The sequence below is a fragment of the Myodes glareolus genome, chromosome 9 (genome assembly GCF_982192425.1).
Source record: "Myodes glareolus chromosome 9, mMyoGla1.1, whole genome shotgun sequence".
Lineage (NCBI taxonomy): Eukaryota > Metazoa > Chordata > Mammalia > Rodentia > Cricetidae > Myodes > Myodes glareolus.
In genome coordinates this window covers 16,100,572-16,114,579 of record NC_142034.1, presented here as the reverse complement: position 1 = coordinate 16,114,579, position 14,008 = coordinate 16,100,572, and the positions used below count along the sequence as shown (strand labels likewise).

General features: G+C 44.7%; 1 protein-coding gene across 4 annotated transcripts in view; it reads right to left on the bottom strand.

Moving 5' to 3' along the window:
- Tex2 (testis expressed 2) overlaps positions 1–14,008 on the bottom strand; it is a 114,768-nt gene that overhangs the window by 12,853 nt on the left and 87,907 nt on the right. For all 4 annotated transcript variants that reach the window (XM_048446009.3, XM_085695950.2, XM_085695949.2 and 1 more), the window contains exons 7-8: positions 12,784–12,883; positions 4,219–4,351 (exon numbers count right to left, since the gene is read on the bottom strand). In XM_048446009.3, coding sequence (XP_048301966.1) covers positions 4,219–4,351; positions 12,784–12,883 — 233 coding nt within the window. The remainder of the gene's footprint in view (positions 1–4,218; positions 4,352–12,783; positions 12,884–14,008) is intronic.

Genomic DNA, 14,008 nt, shown 5'->3' with positions numbered 1-14,008 from the left:
TTACACACATCTCAGAATTCTGCAAGTGTTCCACCCTCTCAGAGAGCCACTGAACAAGCTGATTCTGTTATGACATATTTTGCTTGGAGTCAGGCACGAGAGAAAGTAAATTATTTTATCATGGATTCTATCTCGGACCAAATTTTTTTCTTTTTTTTTTGAAATGGGGTCTCACTTTGTGGAACGCATTATGTAGCCCAGGTTGGCTTCAAATTCAGGGTAAGTCTCCTGCCTCAGTCTCTCAAGTGTTGGGATTGCTAGCATGAACCACCGCAACTGGCTCAAATGTTTTATTTCTTGTTCTATGAATCTCTATCACTTCTGGCAACTTCCGGCAGTCTCTCTGTAGTCTGTGGACTATGCATAGGCAGTTCTTGCAGAGGCCAGAAGAGGGCAACAGATGGCCTTGAAATTGGAGTTATAGGAGGCAGAGAAAAGGACCTCTGTGAGTTCGAGGCCAGCTTGGTCTACAAGAACTAGTTCCAGGACAGTCAAGTCTGTTACAAAGAGAAACCCCGTCTCAGGCGGGAAAAAAAGAAAGAAAGAAAGAAAGAGAGAGAGGGAGGGAGGGAGGAAGAAGAGCTATAGATAGTTATGAGCCTCTATGTGGGTTCTGGGACTAGAACTCTGGTCTTTTGGAAGAACAGCCAGGACTCTGAACAGCAGTTTCTGAGACCACCTGTAAAGTAAGCTGATTTGCTATTATTGTGGAATAGTTAAAAGAATGACACAGATTCCAGAGGCAAATCTAGAAAGTGACTGTAAGAAATGCTTTCAGTGAAGGAGAAATACGCAGACTCAACAGCCCTGGGAGGAGACTTCACTCTGAAGAATACTTTAATTTTCTTTTATGGGTAAGAAATCATCTGGGCAGTGGTAGCACATGTCTTTAATCCCAGCACTCAGGAGGCAGAGGCAGGAGAATTTCTGTGAGTTCAAGGCCAGCCTGGTCTACAAGAGCTAGTTCCAGGGCAGGCTTCAAAGCTATAGAGAAACCCTGCCTCGAAAACAAAACAAAACAAAAATAGAAAGAAAAGAAAAAAAGAAAGAAATCAGTTCCACATCTGGTGGCACAAGCCTTAATCTGGCACTCAGGAAAAAGAGACAGGCAGATCTCTATGAGTATGAGGCTAGCCTGGTCTACAGAGTGAGTTCCAGGACAGCCAAGGATACACAGAGAAACCCTGTTTTGAAAAACAACAGCGAAAGGAAGGAAGGAAAGAAAGAAGGAAGGAAGGAAGGAAGGAAGGAAGGAAGGAAGGAAGGATCAGTCTCATGCATTAGCTGTGTGCACCCATGTGTGCAGACACACATCCAGGACAAGGCTGAATCATGGTATACTAGGCTCCCAGGAACATCAGGGGTCTAGAGGTAGGAAGACACTATAGTGGGCCAAGGAGGGGCTGCCAGGTGCAGCTACACACTGGACTAATCTGCACCAAGCGCACCGCAAAAACACCCCGTTACCCACTTAAAGGATCTGTCACGTAGGATGCATCCCTTTCCAACTCACTTAAAGGCTTCTTTTAGGCTCTTTCCTATGGCTTAGACTGCTCAGGCCCTACCACCTCTTCCACCTCCATAGTGCTGGGGATTGTGTCTAGGATTTCATACATGCTAAGCAAGAGCTCTTCACTGAGCTATACTCCCAGCCCTTGAAGACCATTTTGACTGCCTTACTGCTTCAAAGTGGCTACAATATGTGACAAGAAGACAGCCTGCTTGTAGAAGTAAAAGCTTAAAGGATAAATGCCCACAAATAAACAGTGTACATACTTTTCAAAGAAGAGGAACAACTTTAGACTACAGTAACCTAGATTTCAACTTCTCCACCTTCCCCTCTGGGTAGCACTATAAACAAACTTCCCATCAGAAGAGGGAACTTCTCACAGGTTAACCAGCATCACTGGAGAAGCTCTCCAAGAGCACGATCACTTGAGTGGGGACTGAACAAAGCAGTGAGATGCAGCCAAGGCCCTGCCAAAGCTAGGCAGTCGGAGCAAACCCAAGCATGGCATGAGGCCTGGACTGGCGGAGGTGGCTAAAGGGAAGGGCTAGAGGAAGAGGGTTACTACACAGTCCGCCCTAGGGTGTTCAGTATTAAAGAAGACATGGGCTGACTTCTGTCTCTCCTCTCCTCAGCCACACCTGGCTGCACATGTTCACAGCTGAGGAACCAAGGAAGCAGAACTAAGAACTGCTTCTGGAGCTAGGCTCTGGAATCATGCCTGGGCTTCTAGGGGCTTTCAATGCTTCTAGAAACTCTGCCTGTGGAAACATTTTCTGAAATAAAGATGGGGTCTAGAGTCCTCAGCTTCCCCAAGGGCCTATTTCTCAGGCCTTTTTCCTCTAAAAGCATGGCTTTGAGATTATATTTTTCTTTGCATTGAAAAGTAAATGATAGCCAATTACATATTAATTTATAATTTCATATCTTCACAATAAGAAGACAGACATTCCCTACAGGATTCTTCTATGAAAAGATGGTTTTAGAAATACATTCCACCATGAAAGCCACATTCCCAAAGAAAGGGAGTCTTTTCCATCAGTCTAAAGAAGCACAGCATCCTATGACCAGTCAGATGGACAGCAGTCACTGTGCAGTGTCTGAATGACAAGACTGACCAAAAACGACCTGCTGCCACCTGCTGCATATGACTCACCTCCCAACCAAGCCCCGGAGCCCTACCTGGAGTACGGCTGTACAGAAAGGCTCCTTACTCAAATGCTTATTACCAGACTGCTCTGTCCCAGTCCCATTTAGTAGATACAATTAAAAACAAGCAGTGTTGAGGATCAAACCCATGGCCTGGCATGTGCTAGGCAACTGCTATCCCACTGAGCTACAATCCTAGCCCAGGAGACCTTGTTTTCAGACTGCTTCTGCCTATGGGGTTTTTGCAACTCTACTGTCCCAAGGCTAGACTGGCACTGCTCAGCTAGAGGGTCAGAGTGGGGTGAGACAGCAGGACAAGAAGCTGAGTCTGACTACAGGCTAGATGAGAGAGACTCTGTCAACACAAGATTGCCCCTCCTCTGCTCTCAGCCTTCTCGAGCCCTGAACTGTGCCTTCATTCTGGAAACATGATGAAAAAAGACATTTTCTTGTGGTTTCAAATGGGGCCACAGCAGGTTCAGCACTCACAGGGTATGGAATGTCACACAGGGAGTTGATGAATGCCACTCACCAGAAAATACAAATCCACAGATTCCCGAATCCAAATACATTTTAACAAATAGCAGAAAAATAAAAGGAAAATAGCAGAATCAAGTTAGATTGCAATACAGCAAGTGCAGCTCTCTAACCATTAAAACAGGTACATTTCAACGCATAACCTGGATAAGTCAAGATAATCTAAGCAGAAGACTGTTCTTGAAGACACAGCTAAACTTTGATCTACCAGTACTACAGACCTAGAGGGTCAATCAGTTGTAACCAAGCAAAAAATCTAAGAGCCAGTGCCTTGCATACAGTCTGCAGAGTAGTTCACTGTGGCAGCCCCTGGCTACTGTAGTTTAGTCCCTGAAGAGAGATTAGGAACTTCAGATGGGAGAGGCCACACCTTTTAACTCAGCTAAAACAATATTATCATTTAGATGTGCTGCCAGAACAGTGACCTTTAAGGTGTTTGAGAATCTGGCATTAAAGGGGGGGGGGGGGGGGGAGATCAGGCTCCATTAATTACCTCACGATCCTGGAATATTTCTAAATCAGATTAACTCTGGGTAACAGACGTACTATCTACAAAGAGCAGAATTTACTAAGCAAATCAATATTGTATTATTTCGGGAAAATGCTTCTCACAACTCTCAGAGTATCCTCTTAGCTGCAAAATCAACCATCTCGTTATAAATAATTCTGACCTGGTGATTAAAGTGGTAGATCCCCAGGGGACCTTAATCTGCTCCACATATTGCTGTCTGTGGCTGGAAGCTGGAGCAGGTTTCAGCGTCAGGATTCGATTCACAGAACAGTTTATGCTTAGAGGCATCTGTCCTGCTTGTCTGCAGCAGAGATACTTTCTGGGTAACTGAGACAGTGTCATCCCTGCCAGGGCTGACACCATCAAACTGGGTGGAAAGCTACTCTTATCACAAGTGCTGACACTGAGCCTGCTGTCCACACAGGGGCTCCCACACCCCGATCTGCTTCTCATATGTTGCAGGGAGAGGTCGGTCCCCCAAGGTTGGTTAGTAAATTCATATATAGCCCCTTACCCTTCTTTGCCAATTTCTCCAACCTTCAGGGCTTCAACAAGAGGCTCTTTACCTAGTTTGGTCAAGTTCATTTTGGTCTCGAGAGTCATCAGAAAGGACCCATTGTAAGACATTTCCAAATCGATCCAGAGTCCTAGAGAGAGAATTAAAAAAAAAAATCACTTCACTTTGTTTTGTTTGGTTTTGTTGCCTCCCAAGAAATATGAGTCTAAACTACAGTATCAAAACTTGTACTTTTGGGGCCGAAGAGATGGTTCAACAGTTAAGAGCAATGGCTGCTCTTCCAGAGGTCCTGAGTTTAACTCCCAGCAACTACACAGTGGCTCACAACCATCTCTAATGGGATCTGATGCCCTCTTCTGTCATGCAGGCATAGCACTCATACACATAAAATAAATACTTTAAAAAGCGTGTACTTTCAGAACTAGAAAGACAGTTCAATGATGAAGAGCATTTACTGCTCTTGCAGAGGAACTGAGTTCAGTTTCCAGAACCCAAATGATGGCTCACAGTCATTATGTAACTCCAGTTTCAGGGAATCTCATACCTTCTGATGTCTGAGGACACCAGGCGCGCGCGCGCACACACACACACAGGCGAAACGCTCATACATATAAATCTTTCAACACTCTTAAGTTGTCACTAAACTATATCTACATGTGACTTGTCTGACAAGAGATATGTCAAAGAATGAGGATGCTCTGCCCTTAGTATATATGAGGAAAAGACTGTGATGGTTTGCTTGCTGGGCAGTGGTGAGCATGGTAGAACACTCTGGGGGTCACAGCGAATTCAGTGTCTGTGCAACTCACTGCAAGGACCTCATTACCTCCGTTTTTCCTCCTCACAAGTAAGAAAACTCATGTCCACAAGGAAATGGCTTGACCACAGCACTGCCAGGATTGGTAGCCAATGTGCAGCTCTTTGTGCTGTGTGGAGCTTCACTGTGAGCTGAATTACTCCATAAGGCAGCTTCCGTGATTTGGTCATCAGTGGGTTGGGGCTTTACAGTAATGGAGCTGCTTGGGGGCCACTCAGATTTCTGTAAGCTCCCTATGCCAACAAGCTGAGATGGCTCAGCAGGTAAGTCCCCTGCCACCAAGCCCCATGACTTGAGTTTGATTCCCTGGACCGACATGGTAAAGGGAGAGAACTGACTTCTACAAGTTGTCCTCCAGCCTCCTTATGCACAAGCCCCACCCCATCCTACCCTCCTCTCTGCAAACAGAAAATGTTTTTAAAAATCATTTAAAAACAGCAAAAAGAAAGTTCAATAAACTAGCGCGCGCTCTCTCTCTCTTTCTCTCTCTCTCTCACACACACACATACACACACACACTCCAACAAAACTTTTAGATATTTTTTGTAAGATTTATATCATTAGTGTAAGTGTTTTACACACATATATGGTTGTGTACCATGTGTATGCCTGGTGCCAGAGGAGGCCCTGGAACTGGCATTATGAATGGATGTGAGCTACCATATAAATGCTGGGAATTGAACTCAGGTCCTCTGTAAGAGCAACAAGTGCTCTTGACCACTGAGTCATGCCCCTAGCCCCTAAATTCTTATGTTTTTAGTATTCTTTTGTTTCTGAAATTACCTAGTAATAGAAACAAAAGGATTTCAGGAGTAGCTACGTAAATCTGGGGAACTACTTGGCATGAGTTTAAGAACTTGTCGTCAGAAGGATGACTGCCAATGAGTTCTTATCGATTTCACCAGGACGCGCCCTGGACCAGTGTCTACAGGATGTCACCACTGGAGGGGATGGCCTGGCAGCTAAAGCTACAAGAGATGTTTTTCATTCTTAGAGCTCCATAAGACCTCATGAATTTTTAATCAAAATGTGATCCTTCAAGTGGCTATTTAAATGTTAATAAACTTTTATAGATCCTCCTAAGACAAGTGACAATATGCAAACGGAAGCAGGAAATTAATCTCAAACCATTCTTTACACTGGCAGCATTTTCAGTCAGTTGCAGCAAACAGCCCCTCCTCCGTGAGGCTATCCCCCAATAAAAGCATTGTCCGATCTTACAAAGTACTAATGGTGCAATTTTTCATGAAAGGCGGAATAATTTCCACTTCACTTTCAACAAATTCTTCCTGTTACTGAACACAATTGTTTTCCACGGATGACTTGATTTAATTAAGTGGCACACAGGTCAAGTGTGATTAGCTTCTTTGCAGGGGTGGGGGGAAACTGCTTCCTTTCTAGCTTATATTAAGCAATTAAAAATCATTAGTTAGCTTACTCTTCAAAATACTGTAACTGTGGGAAGTGCATGCACATCTGCTTCAGTAAAGACACTAGTCCTTAATCACTACCAGGAGGTGGGGATTAGTGCAAAGGGCTACATATGAATTTTAATACAATATAAAAAGGTCACAATAATTTCTTTTAGAAATTCTAACCAGGTTTCCAAACAATACTAATGACATGCATTGCCTTTGAGAACTGTCATAATAAGGCACCAAAACTTTACTTTTTCCAAAATGGGAGTCTTCTTCCCCAAATTTATTACTTTTTTTAGAGATTTATTTATTTATTGCATATACAGTGTTCTACCTGTACGTATGTTGAGCCATCTCTCTAGCCCCAAAATTTATTGGTGTGTGTGTGTGTGTGTGTGTGTGTGTGTGTGTAGGGGTGGATCCCCTGTGCATCTGGATCTCCCTAGAGCTGAGTTTTAAGTCATTGTGAGTCACCTAACACGGGTACTGGAATTCAAACTCAAGTCCTCCAGAATGGACCAGTAGTACATAGGGCATCAGATTCCAGGAACTGCAGCGATAGGTATCTGTGAGGCACCCAAAGTGGGTACTGGAAACTGAAGTGATCTTAGCCAAAAGTCATTTCTTGAGTCGCTTGTTATATGCTTGCTTTTGGTTTTGTTTAAAAACAAAACACACACACACACACAAACAAACAAACCAATAAACAAGCCAGGTGGTGGTAGCACACGCCTTTAATCCCAGCACTTGGGAGGCAGAAGCAGGTGGATCTCTGTGAGTTTGAGGGTAGCCTGGTCTACAGAGAGAGTTCCAGGATAGGCTCCAAAGCTACAAAGAAACCCTGTCTCAAAAAAATAAATGTAAATAAAAAGAAGCGAAACAAAACAAAACAAAACAAAACCCAACCAAGTACTATGGGCACAGGCTGGTTCAGGCCCCAGTCACAGATGGGATCTGGTTCACCCACCACTGCTAGGAAGGCCAAGGGAAAAGCTTGGATGCCAATCACATGGACTAGGGCTTGAGTTTCACTATAAATTTCTTGATCTATGCAAAAAAGAATATACTATCTTTTTAGAGAGGACTGTATGCAGTCAGAAGCTATCTTTTCTCTTGTTCTGGCTGCAGCTGCTATAGGAAAAGGCTGAACAGATATCCAGAAACCTACTTCAGGATGAGGCCTAGATAGGATCAGATATTCCTGGTGGCTTTGTTGTGTTTTGTTGTTATTGTTGTTTGAGACAGAATGCCATGTATTACAGGATGGACTCAAACTTGCTTTGTAGTTAAGGATGAACTTGAACTTCTGATTCCCCTGCCTCCATTCCCAAGTGCTGGAATTGTAAGCACACACCTTCACTCTCGGGTCATAGAGTGTTGGGGATTGAATCCAGGGCTTCTGGCACACGAGGGAAGCATTCTCCCTCCTAAACTATATCCCTGGTCCAGTCTGGTTTTATACCACTTACTAGTTCCATGAAGCCCACCTACAACCTAAGATGGAATCAAGAATGGGTTGAGAACTTAAAAACTTATATGAACTAATCAAATATTTCAAGTTGAAAAGGAGATTATTCGCCTTTATATTAAACAGAAAGTTTCTATGACAATGACTAGGCAAACAAGGAGCACCCTGAAAAGCTGAGCGCATGTGCAGTCCAGAGCTGAGACCTAACCCATTGTTATGCACCAGGACCTAGCCTGAAAGACCAACAGATGAAGAGCAACTAGAAGCCTGACTCTGCCTTGGGAGAATGTATGGATGAGGCGACAACGTCCAGATGGAGACAGACACTGTTCCACAAGTGGCACCTTAGCCTGAACACAGACAGCTCCACGCGGTTAAACCCTAGCAGTGCTCAAGGACAAAACAACAAAATGACAACGAACATGACAGACTTTAGAGGGTCTTTGTACAAGACCCTGCGAGGAGCTCGGGGGGCTGATTTCCCAATCTCCAGCTTTGTTTGAGAAAGGCATCTACCATCACCACTATTGCTCAGATGGGTGTCAAAAAGAAAAGGCAGCTCATTCCCCAAAAGTTCCACTGAAGAAGGAAAGTGAGAGGAGGAGAGGAGGAAAAAAAGGAGGAAGAAGCAGAGGAAGAATAGGAAGAAGAGAAGGAGGAGTATGAAGAGGGGGAAGAGGAAGAAGAGGAGGAGGAAGAGGCAGAGGAGGAAGAAGAGAAGAAAGATGGCCTCAATCGGTTGATAGAGTTCAGCCCAGATCACAATGTAAAGTGATAATAAATACCCATTACTGCATGTCCCCAGAGGAAAGGGGGACAGCAACGAGAATGGAGGGCTATGAGTGTGTTTCTGCCAGCTATTTCTCCTTAATAAACCCCAGGGCCTTGGTAACTGCCCCACCACAGTCACAGAGAGCATGTGGTTTCACATAGCGGCTCCGTCTTCTTACTATCTGAGGTACTGGTCTTGACTAGGGCTGTGTGAACAGGGTGCCTGATGCTTGAAAGGTATTCTAGCTTCATTTCTGTCGCTGTGACAATCCCTGCCATAAAGCAGGGAAGAGAAGGTTTATTTGGCTTGTAATTTCAGGCTGCAGTTCATCACGGCGAGGAAGTCAGGGTAGGGACACAGAGCAGCATAGTCAGAGACAGATCGCATGTTCCTTGCTTGTTCAGTTACCACTGAGCTAGTTTTCTCTATTCTGTTTGCTTTGTTTTTCGAGACAGGGTTCTCTGTTGCTTTGGGTCCTGTTCTGGAACTAGCTCTTGGTAGACCAGGCTGGCCTCAAACTTAAGAGATCCGCCTGCCTCTGTCTCCCGAGTGCTGGGATTAAAGGCGTACACCACCATGGCCCGGCCTAGTTTTCTCTATTCTTACACAACCCAGGGCCCAGCCTAGAAGACAGTGCTTACCACATTCAGGATGTGTTTTCCTACCTCAATCAACAATTAAGACAACCTCCACAGATGTGCCACAGGCAAACCTGATGGAGATGATAATTCCTCATTAAGACTCTTCTAGTTGAGTGTCACAACAGCCCAGAAGGTATTAAGAGTCCTAAGACCCTAGCTCACAGAGCTGGCCTCAAAGTCCCTGCTCTGAAACTTTCCCGTCCTTTTACCATGGCAGGGCTGGCTCTCCCCCTGAAAGTGAGCATCGACATCCAGGAACAAAACTCAAAAACCATGCTCCACTTCTGCCTAACCTCTTTATTTTCTTTAATATTTTATGTGTATGGGTATCTGGTCTGAACATATGTCTGTGTACCCACATGCATGCAGGGCCCACTGAGGTCAGAAGAGGGCACCGGTCCCCAGAACTGGATGGAGGTAGAGAGTAGTAAGTGCCCTCACGAGCCATCTCTGCAGCCCTCAGGAGGGATTTTCCAAAAGGGCACAGCAGTCCCACAGGAGGAGCTTCTATTAAAGCTTTGGCTTGGTTGTATTTCCCAGGTAAGTAAGCTCTTATTTTCACCTGTAGCCAGCTTTAGCAAGTCACCCCAGCTTTTAATTACCCTAAAAGAGAAGGTTCTCTTGAGTGCAATGGAATCCAAAACCACAAACTCACAGTCACATGCTGTATAAAGACCTCTGGTCAAGAGTGGACCACATATAGGACAGCAGTCCCATGGGATTCAATCACTTAGTAACAGGACTGCCACCTAAGGTTTGGGTGAAGCATGCTCTATTGCTTGCACAATGTGGAAAGTAATCAACCACAGTTGCACGAACATGCCACTGTTTTTGAAAAACACCTAAATGCATTCCTTTATGTTTATTTATGTTTTATCATCATACAAGCATCCTTCAAAAGTTTGGAAAAGCCTAATTTGATCAAATTCAAATAACCCCATAGGCTTTATGGGTTTTTTTGTTGTTGTTGTTGTTGTTCCTTTCTTTGGTAATGTTTTCTCCCTGTTACACAAGCAGGCAGAGCTCTACACTTTGCCCTGGAAGGAGTTAAGTAAGCTTCAAACGGATTAAAACCAGCATGGTTTTATTTAATCTTCAGAGCTGAAATGTCTCACCCCCCCCAGCTCCAAAAAAAACAGAAAAGAAGCCCAAGACTTAGCTCTCCAATTAACCTCACAGGCTGACCAAAGCAGTCCTGTGTATGTTGTATGGTTCAAAGCCACAGGGACACTCTTGGGTGCTGCAGCCTGCTGTGCCGTGCCCAGTGCCCTTTTCTTAGACATTTCTATTAACCCAGGACAGGGCAGTGCTGAAATTTGAGAAGCTGTGAGCAAGTGAGAAACCTTAACAGACAGATACAGATCTACAGTATTTTCCTGCTAGCAGGTAATTTAGAGCTTGGTACTCATCAGTTCCTGAAGAGACAGAGAGCAAAGGGTGGCAGAGAGTCCATGGGTCAGAGTGCATTTGTACACTGATGGAGTGAAGATCTCTCAGCTACACAGCTAACATAGCAGTGGCATGCCTTTTAATGCGTGTACCATACTGTATCAAAAGGGGGCAGTGATAGAAAAAACAATTTTGTACCAGGTTAGAACAAATACACTACTTTCAGAGCCTAAATCTCTCTAGCTTGTTCTGTGTACCTCACCAATCCCAGCGGGACTCAGACTGATCAAGGTGCAGACAAAACTCAGGGGTTGCAAGTGATCTCCTCATGCAGCGACCAGGTGGATTTGTATCTTTCTCGAAGATCAGTATGTGTGCCCTGTCAGGTCAACCCTGCTAGTGGGGTGCCCAGAGCTGCTGAGTGTAATCACAGAATACTCTCTTCACAGAAGAGTATTCTCACAGAATACAACGCCTATGAGTCACTGAAGATTCAAAAACAATGACTTCATTAAATGTGATAAAAGTGGTCGACAGCCGTAAAGAGAGCTGTTCTGTATCTTACAAATTCTGCAAAATATTGACTTCAAACACATGTCATTCTCCCAGAAAACTATGTTTACTCCCCACTACCCTGCTCCTGGGCCACCTGGGAATAATATTAAACATGGTTTAAGGGAAGGGGTTCCTTGACAAGGGACACTAAAACTGTGAGCTGAGGGGACACAGTGGTACAAGCCTATGAACTCAGCATTTGGAAGGATGAGGCAGGAGGATAGACAGTTTGTTTGGCCGGGCTACCTAGCAAGACCCTGTCTCAAAAAGAACGGAAAGAAGGAAGGAAGGAAGGAAGGAAGGAAGGAAGGAAGGAAGGAAGGAAGGAAGGAAGGAAGGAGGAAGGAAGGAAGAAAGGAAGGAAGGAAGAAAGGGGAAACTGGTGAGGTTTTCCCTGTGTGCCAACAGCTCTTCCTGTCCACCTGGTTCTCTCATCTTTTGTGTTTTACTAAATTTTTGCACACTAACTCTTCCCTGTTGGCATCCTTTGAAGCCATGTGTTATAAAAGACATAGAAAGCAATGATCATCCTCATTATTCTATTTATATTCCTTCCATATTATGATTAATCTTCTTTCTCTCCATCACAAGAGTAGGCACAAATATTGTGTCCATGGCATGCCTAAACCCTCAGACCCTAGAGCTGTGCTCCAGTAGACAGACTTGCTCCTGAATACTGCCTTCAAATGTGTGTCCTCATCTTCCAAATCCTCAAGACCCACAAGAGTGTAAGGAAGTTAAAGATGCAAGACATGTAGGTCAAAGATCTTACAACTTAGAAGGTGTGACAGGTGAGGCTGGGGTATAAGTGAAGACAGCAGCTTCTCTTGGAGTCAGGGCCAAGACAAACGGACACGTCGGGCCCATTAGAGCAGAGTGCAGCTAAAACATAGCTCACTGCTTCACACCCAGGCAAGGGCTACTACTCACACAGGCTCTATCAACTGGCTTGAGGGCATCTTGCGGCTGGAAAAGACACTGTAACAATCTGGTAGACTAGAGTTAGGAGAAGGAACCTAGATCTATTGTCAATCAATTTTCTATTGTGTCTGTAAAAACACAAGTCACTTGGCACATATGTTTGTGTCTATGTTAGGGAGGCCGAGGTATGAAAATCATGAGTCTACAGACAAACTGGACTACAGAGAGGACAACAAGAGAAAAATGGTTGGTGAGATGGCTCAGTGGACAAATGTTCTTGTCATGCAAGATTAAAGATCTAATTTCAAGCCCTGGAACCCATGTAAAGGTAATGGGGAGAACCAATTCCATAGAGCTGTCCACTGACCTCACTCAGCATCAACATCCCTCACCTGCCCTCTAATTTCTCCCTTTGTGCCCACCCCCACAGAGGCACACACATAAGTTTTTAAAAACTAAACAAATAATAAGAACGAAACCACTCCACATGAAATAGGGTGGTTAGGGCTCAGTGTCAAAACTACAGCGAGAGGATACCCTCATATAAACAGTCAGCTCCTCTCTAATCAACTAAGAGTTACCTTGGTGATCAACATAAGGCTTGAAGGCCTGAAGGATTTTTGGCACAGCCACACCCATGTCAAGTTCTGTCAGTGTTAGCTCATTCATAAAGTAGGGGAGCTAGAGAAAAAAACAAACAAACAGTGAATGAGACAATTAGTAAGCTGGTAACCACGCTAAGGTCAACCAGAGTTCCACATACTGTCTGAGGGGAGAGAAGGTAAGGGGTGGGGTCACATCTTCATGTACAGACCACAGAGGCAAAAACAAGTGAGCAGACAAACGTTATACTCTTTAAAGCAGGAGGGGACAGAAGAGTGTGGAACTGGTGAGGGATGGCCATCTTGGTTAAAGAGGTGAGGAGGCACCAATAAGGAGCCGCATTTGACCTGAGACCTTCCAGGTAGAAGACACACATTACATGGGAGGAATGGAGAGGAAGAAATTGTTACATTTCTGACAGGCAAATTTACCGCAAGATTAAAAATAAATGGGAAAACCAAAACTAAAGCCCAAAACCCAACTCTATATCCCTTGACACTAGTCTGCCTATTCCATCGTCCTTCCAGGAATCCATGGCTCCATCCGCTGTGCAAGCGCAGGACCATGCAGACTGTCCGTGAGTCTGTGTCCACGGTCTCTCTAGCTTCAGGTTGTATATGGTCATCAGGGCACTCCAGTGGCCAGGGGAGGGGCGGTGCAGGAAATGTTAGCATCTGTCCTCACCCTCCTTCAAGACAGGCAGCTCTCCCCTCACAGCTATCCTGCCAGAGGACTGGTAAACTGCTCTCCACCTCTACCCCTTCAGGAAGGGCCACAGACCCCACCTCTGCTGGCCCAGGCAATCTGCAGTCTCCCTTTGGGTATCTGTATCTCCTCTGGCTACTCTTCTGTTTCCTGGGCCTGACTAATCCCCCCAACTCTATCAGCAGGAATTCATCAAGAGCGCTGCTGCCCTTCTCAGAAATCCCTAAGCCACCCCAAGATCACACTATAAACTCATCTATACTTCCTCTGGCTGGATTTGTATTTTCTTTCTTTCTTTCTTTCTTTCTTTCTTTCTTTCTTTCTTTCTTTCTTTCTTTCTTTCTTTCCTTCCTTCCTTCCTTCCTTCCTTCTTTTTCTTCTCTCCCTCCCTCCTTCATTCCTTCCTTTCTGTTTTTTGAAACAGAGTTTCTCTGTAGCTTTGGTGCCTGGAACTAGCTCTTGTAGACCAGGCTGGCCTCGAACTCACAGAGATCCAGA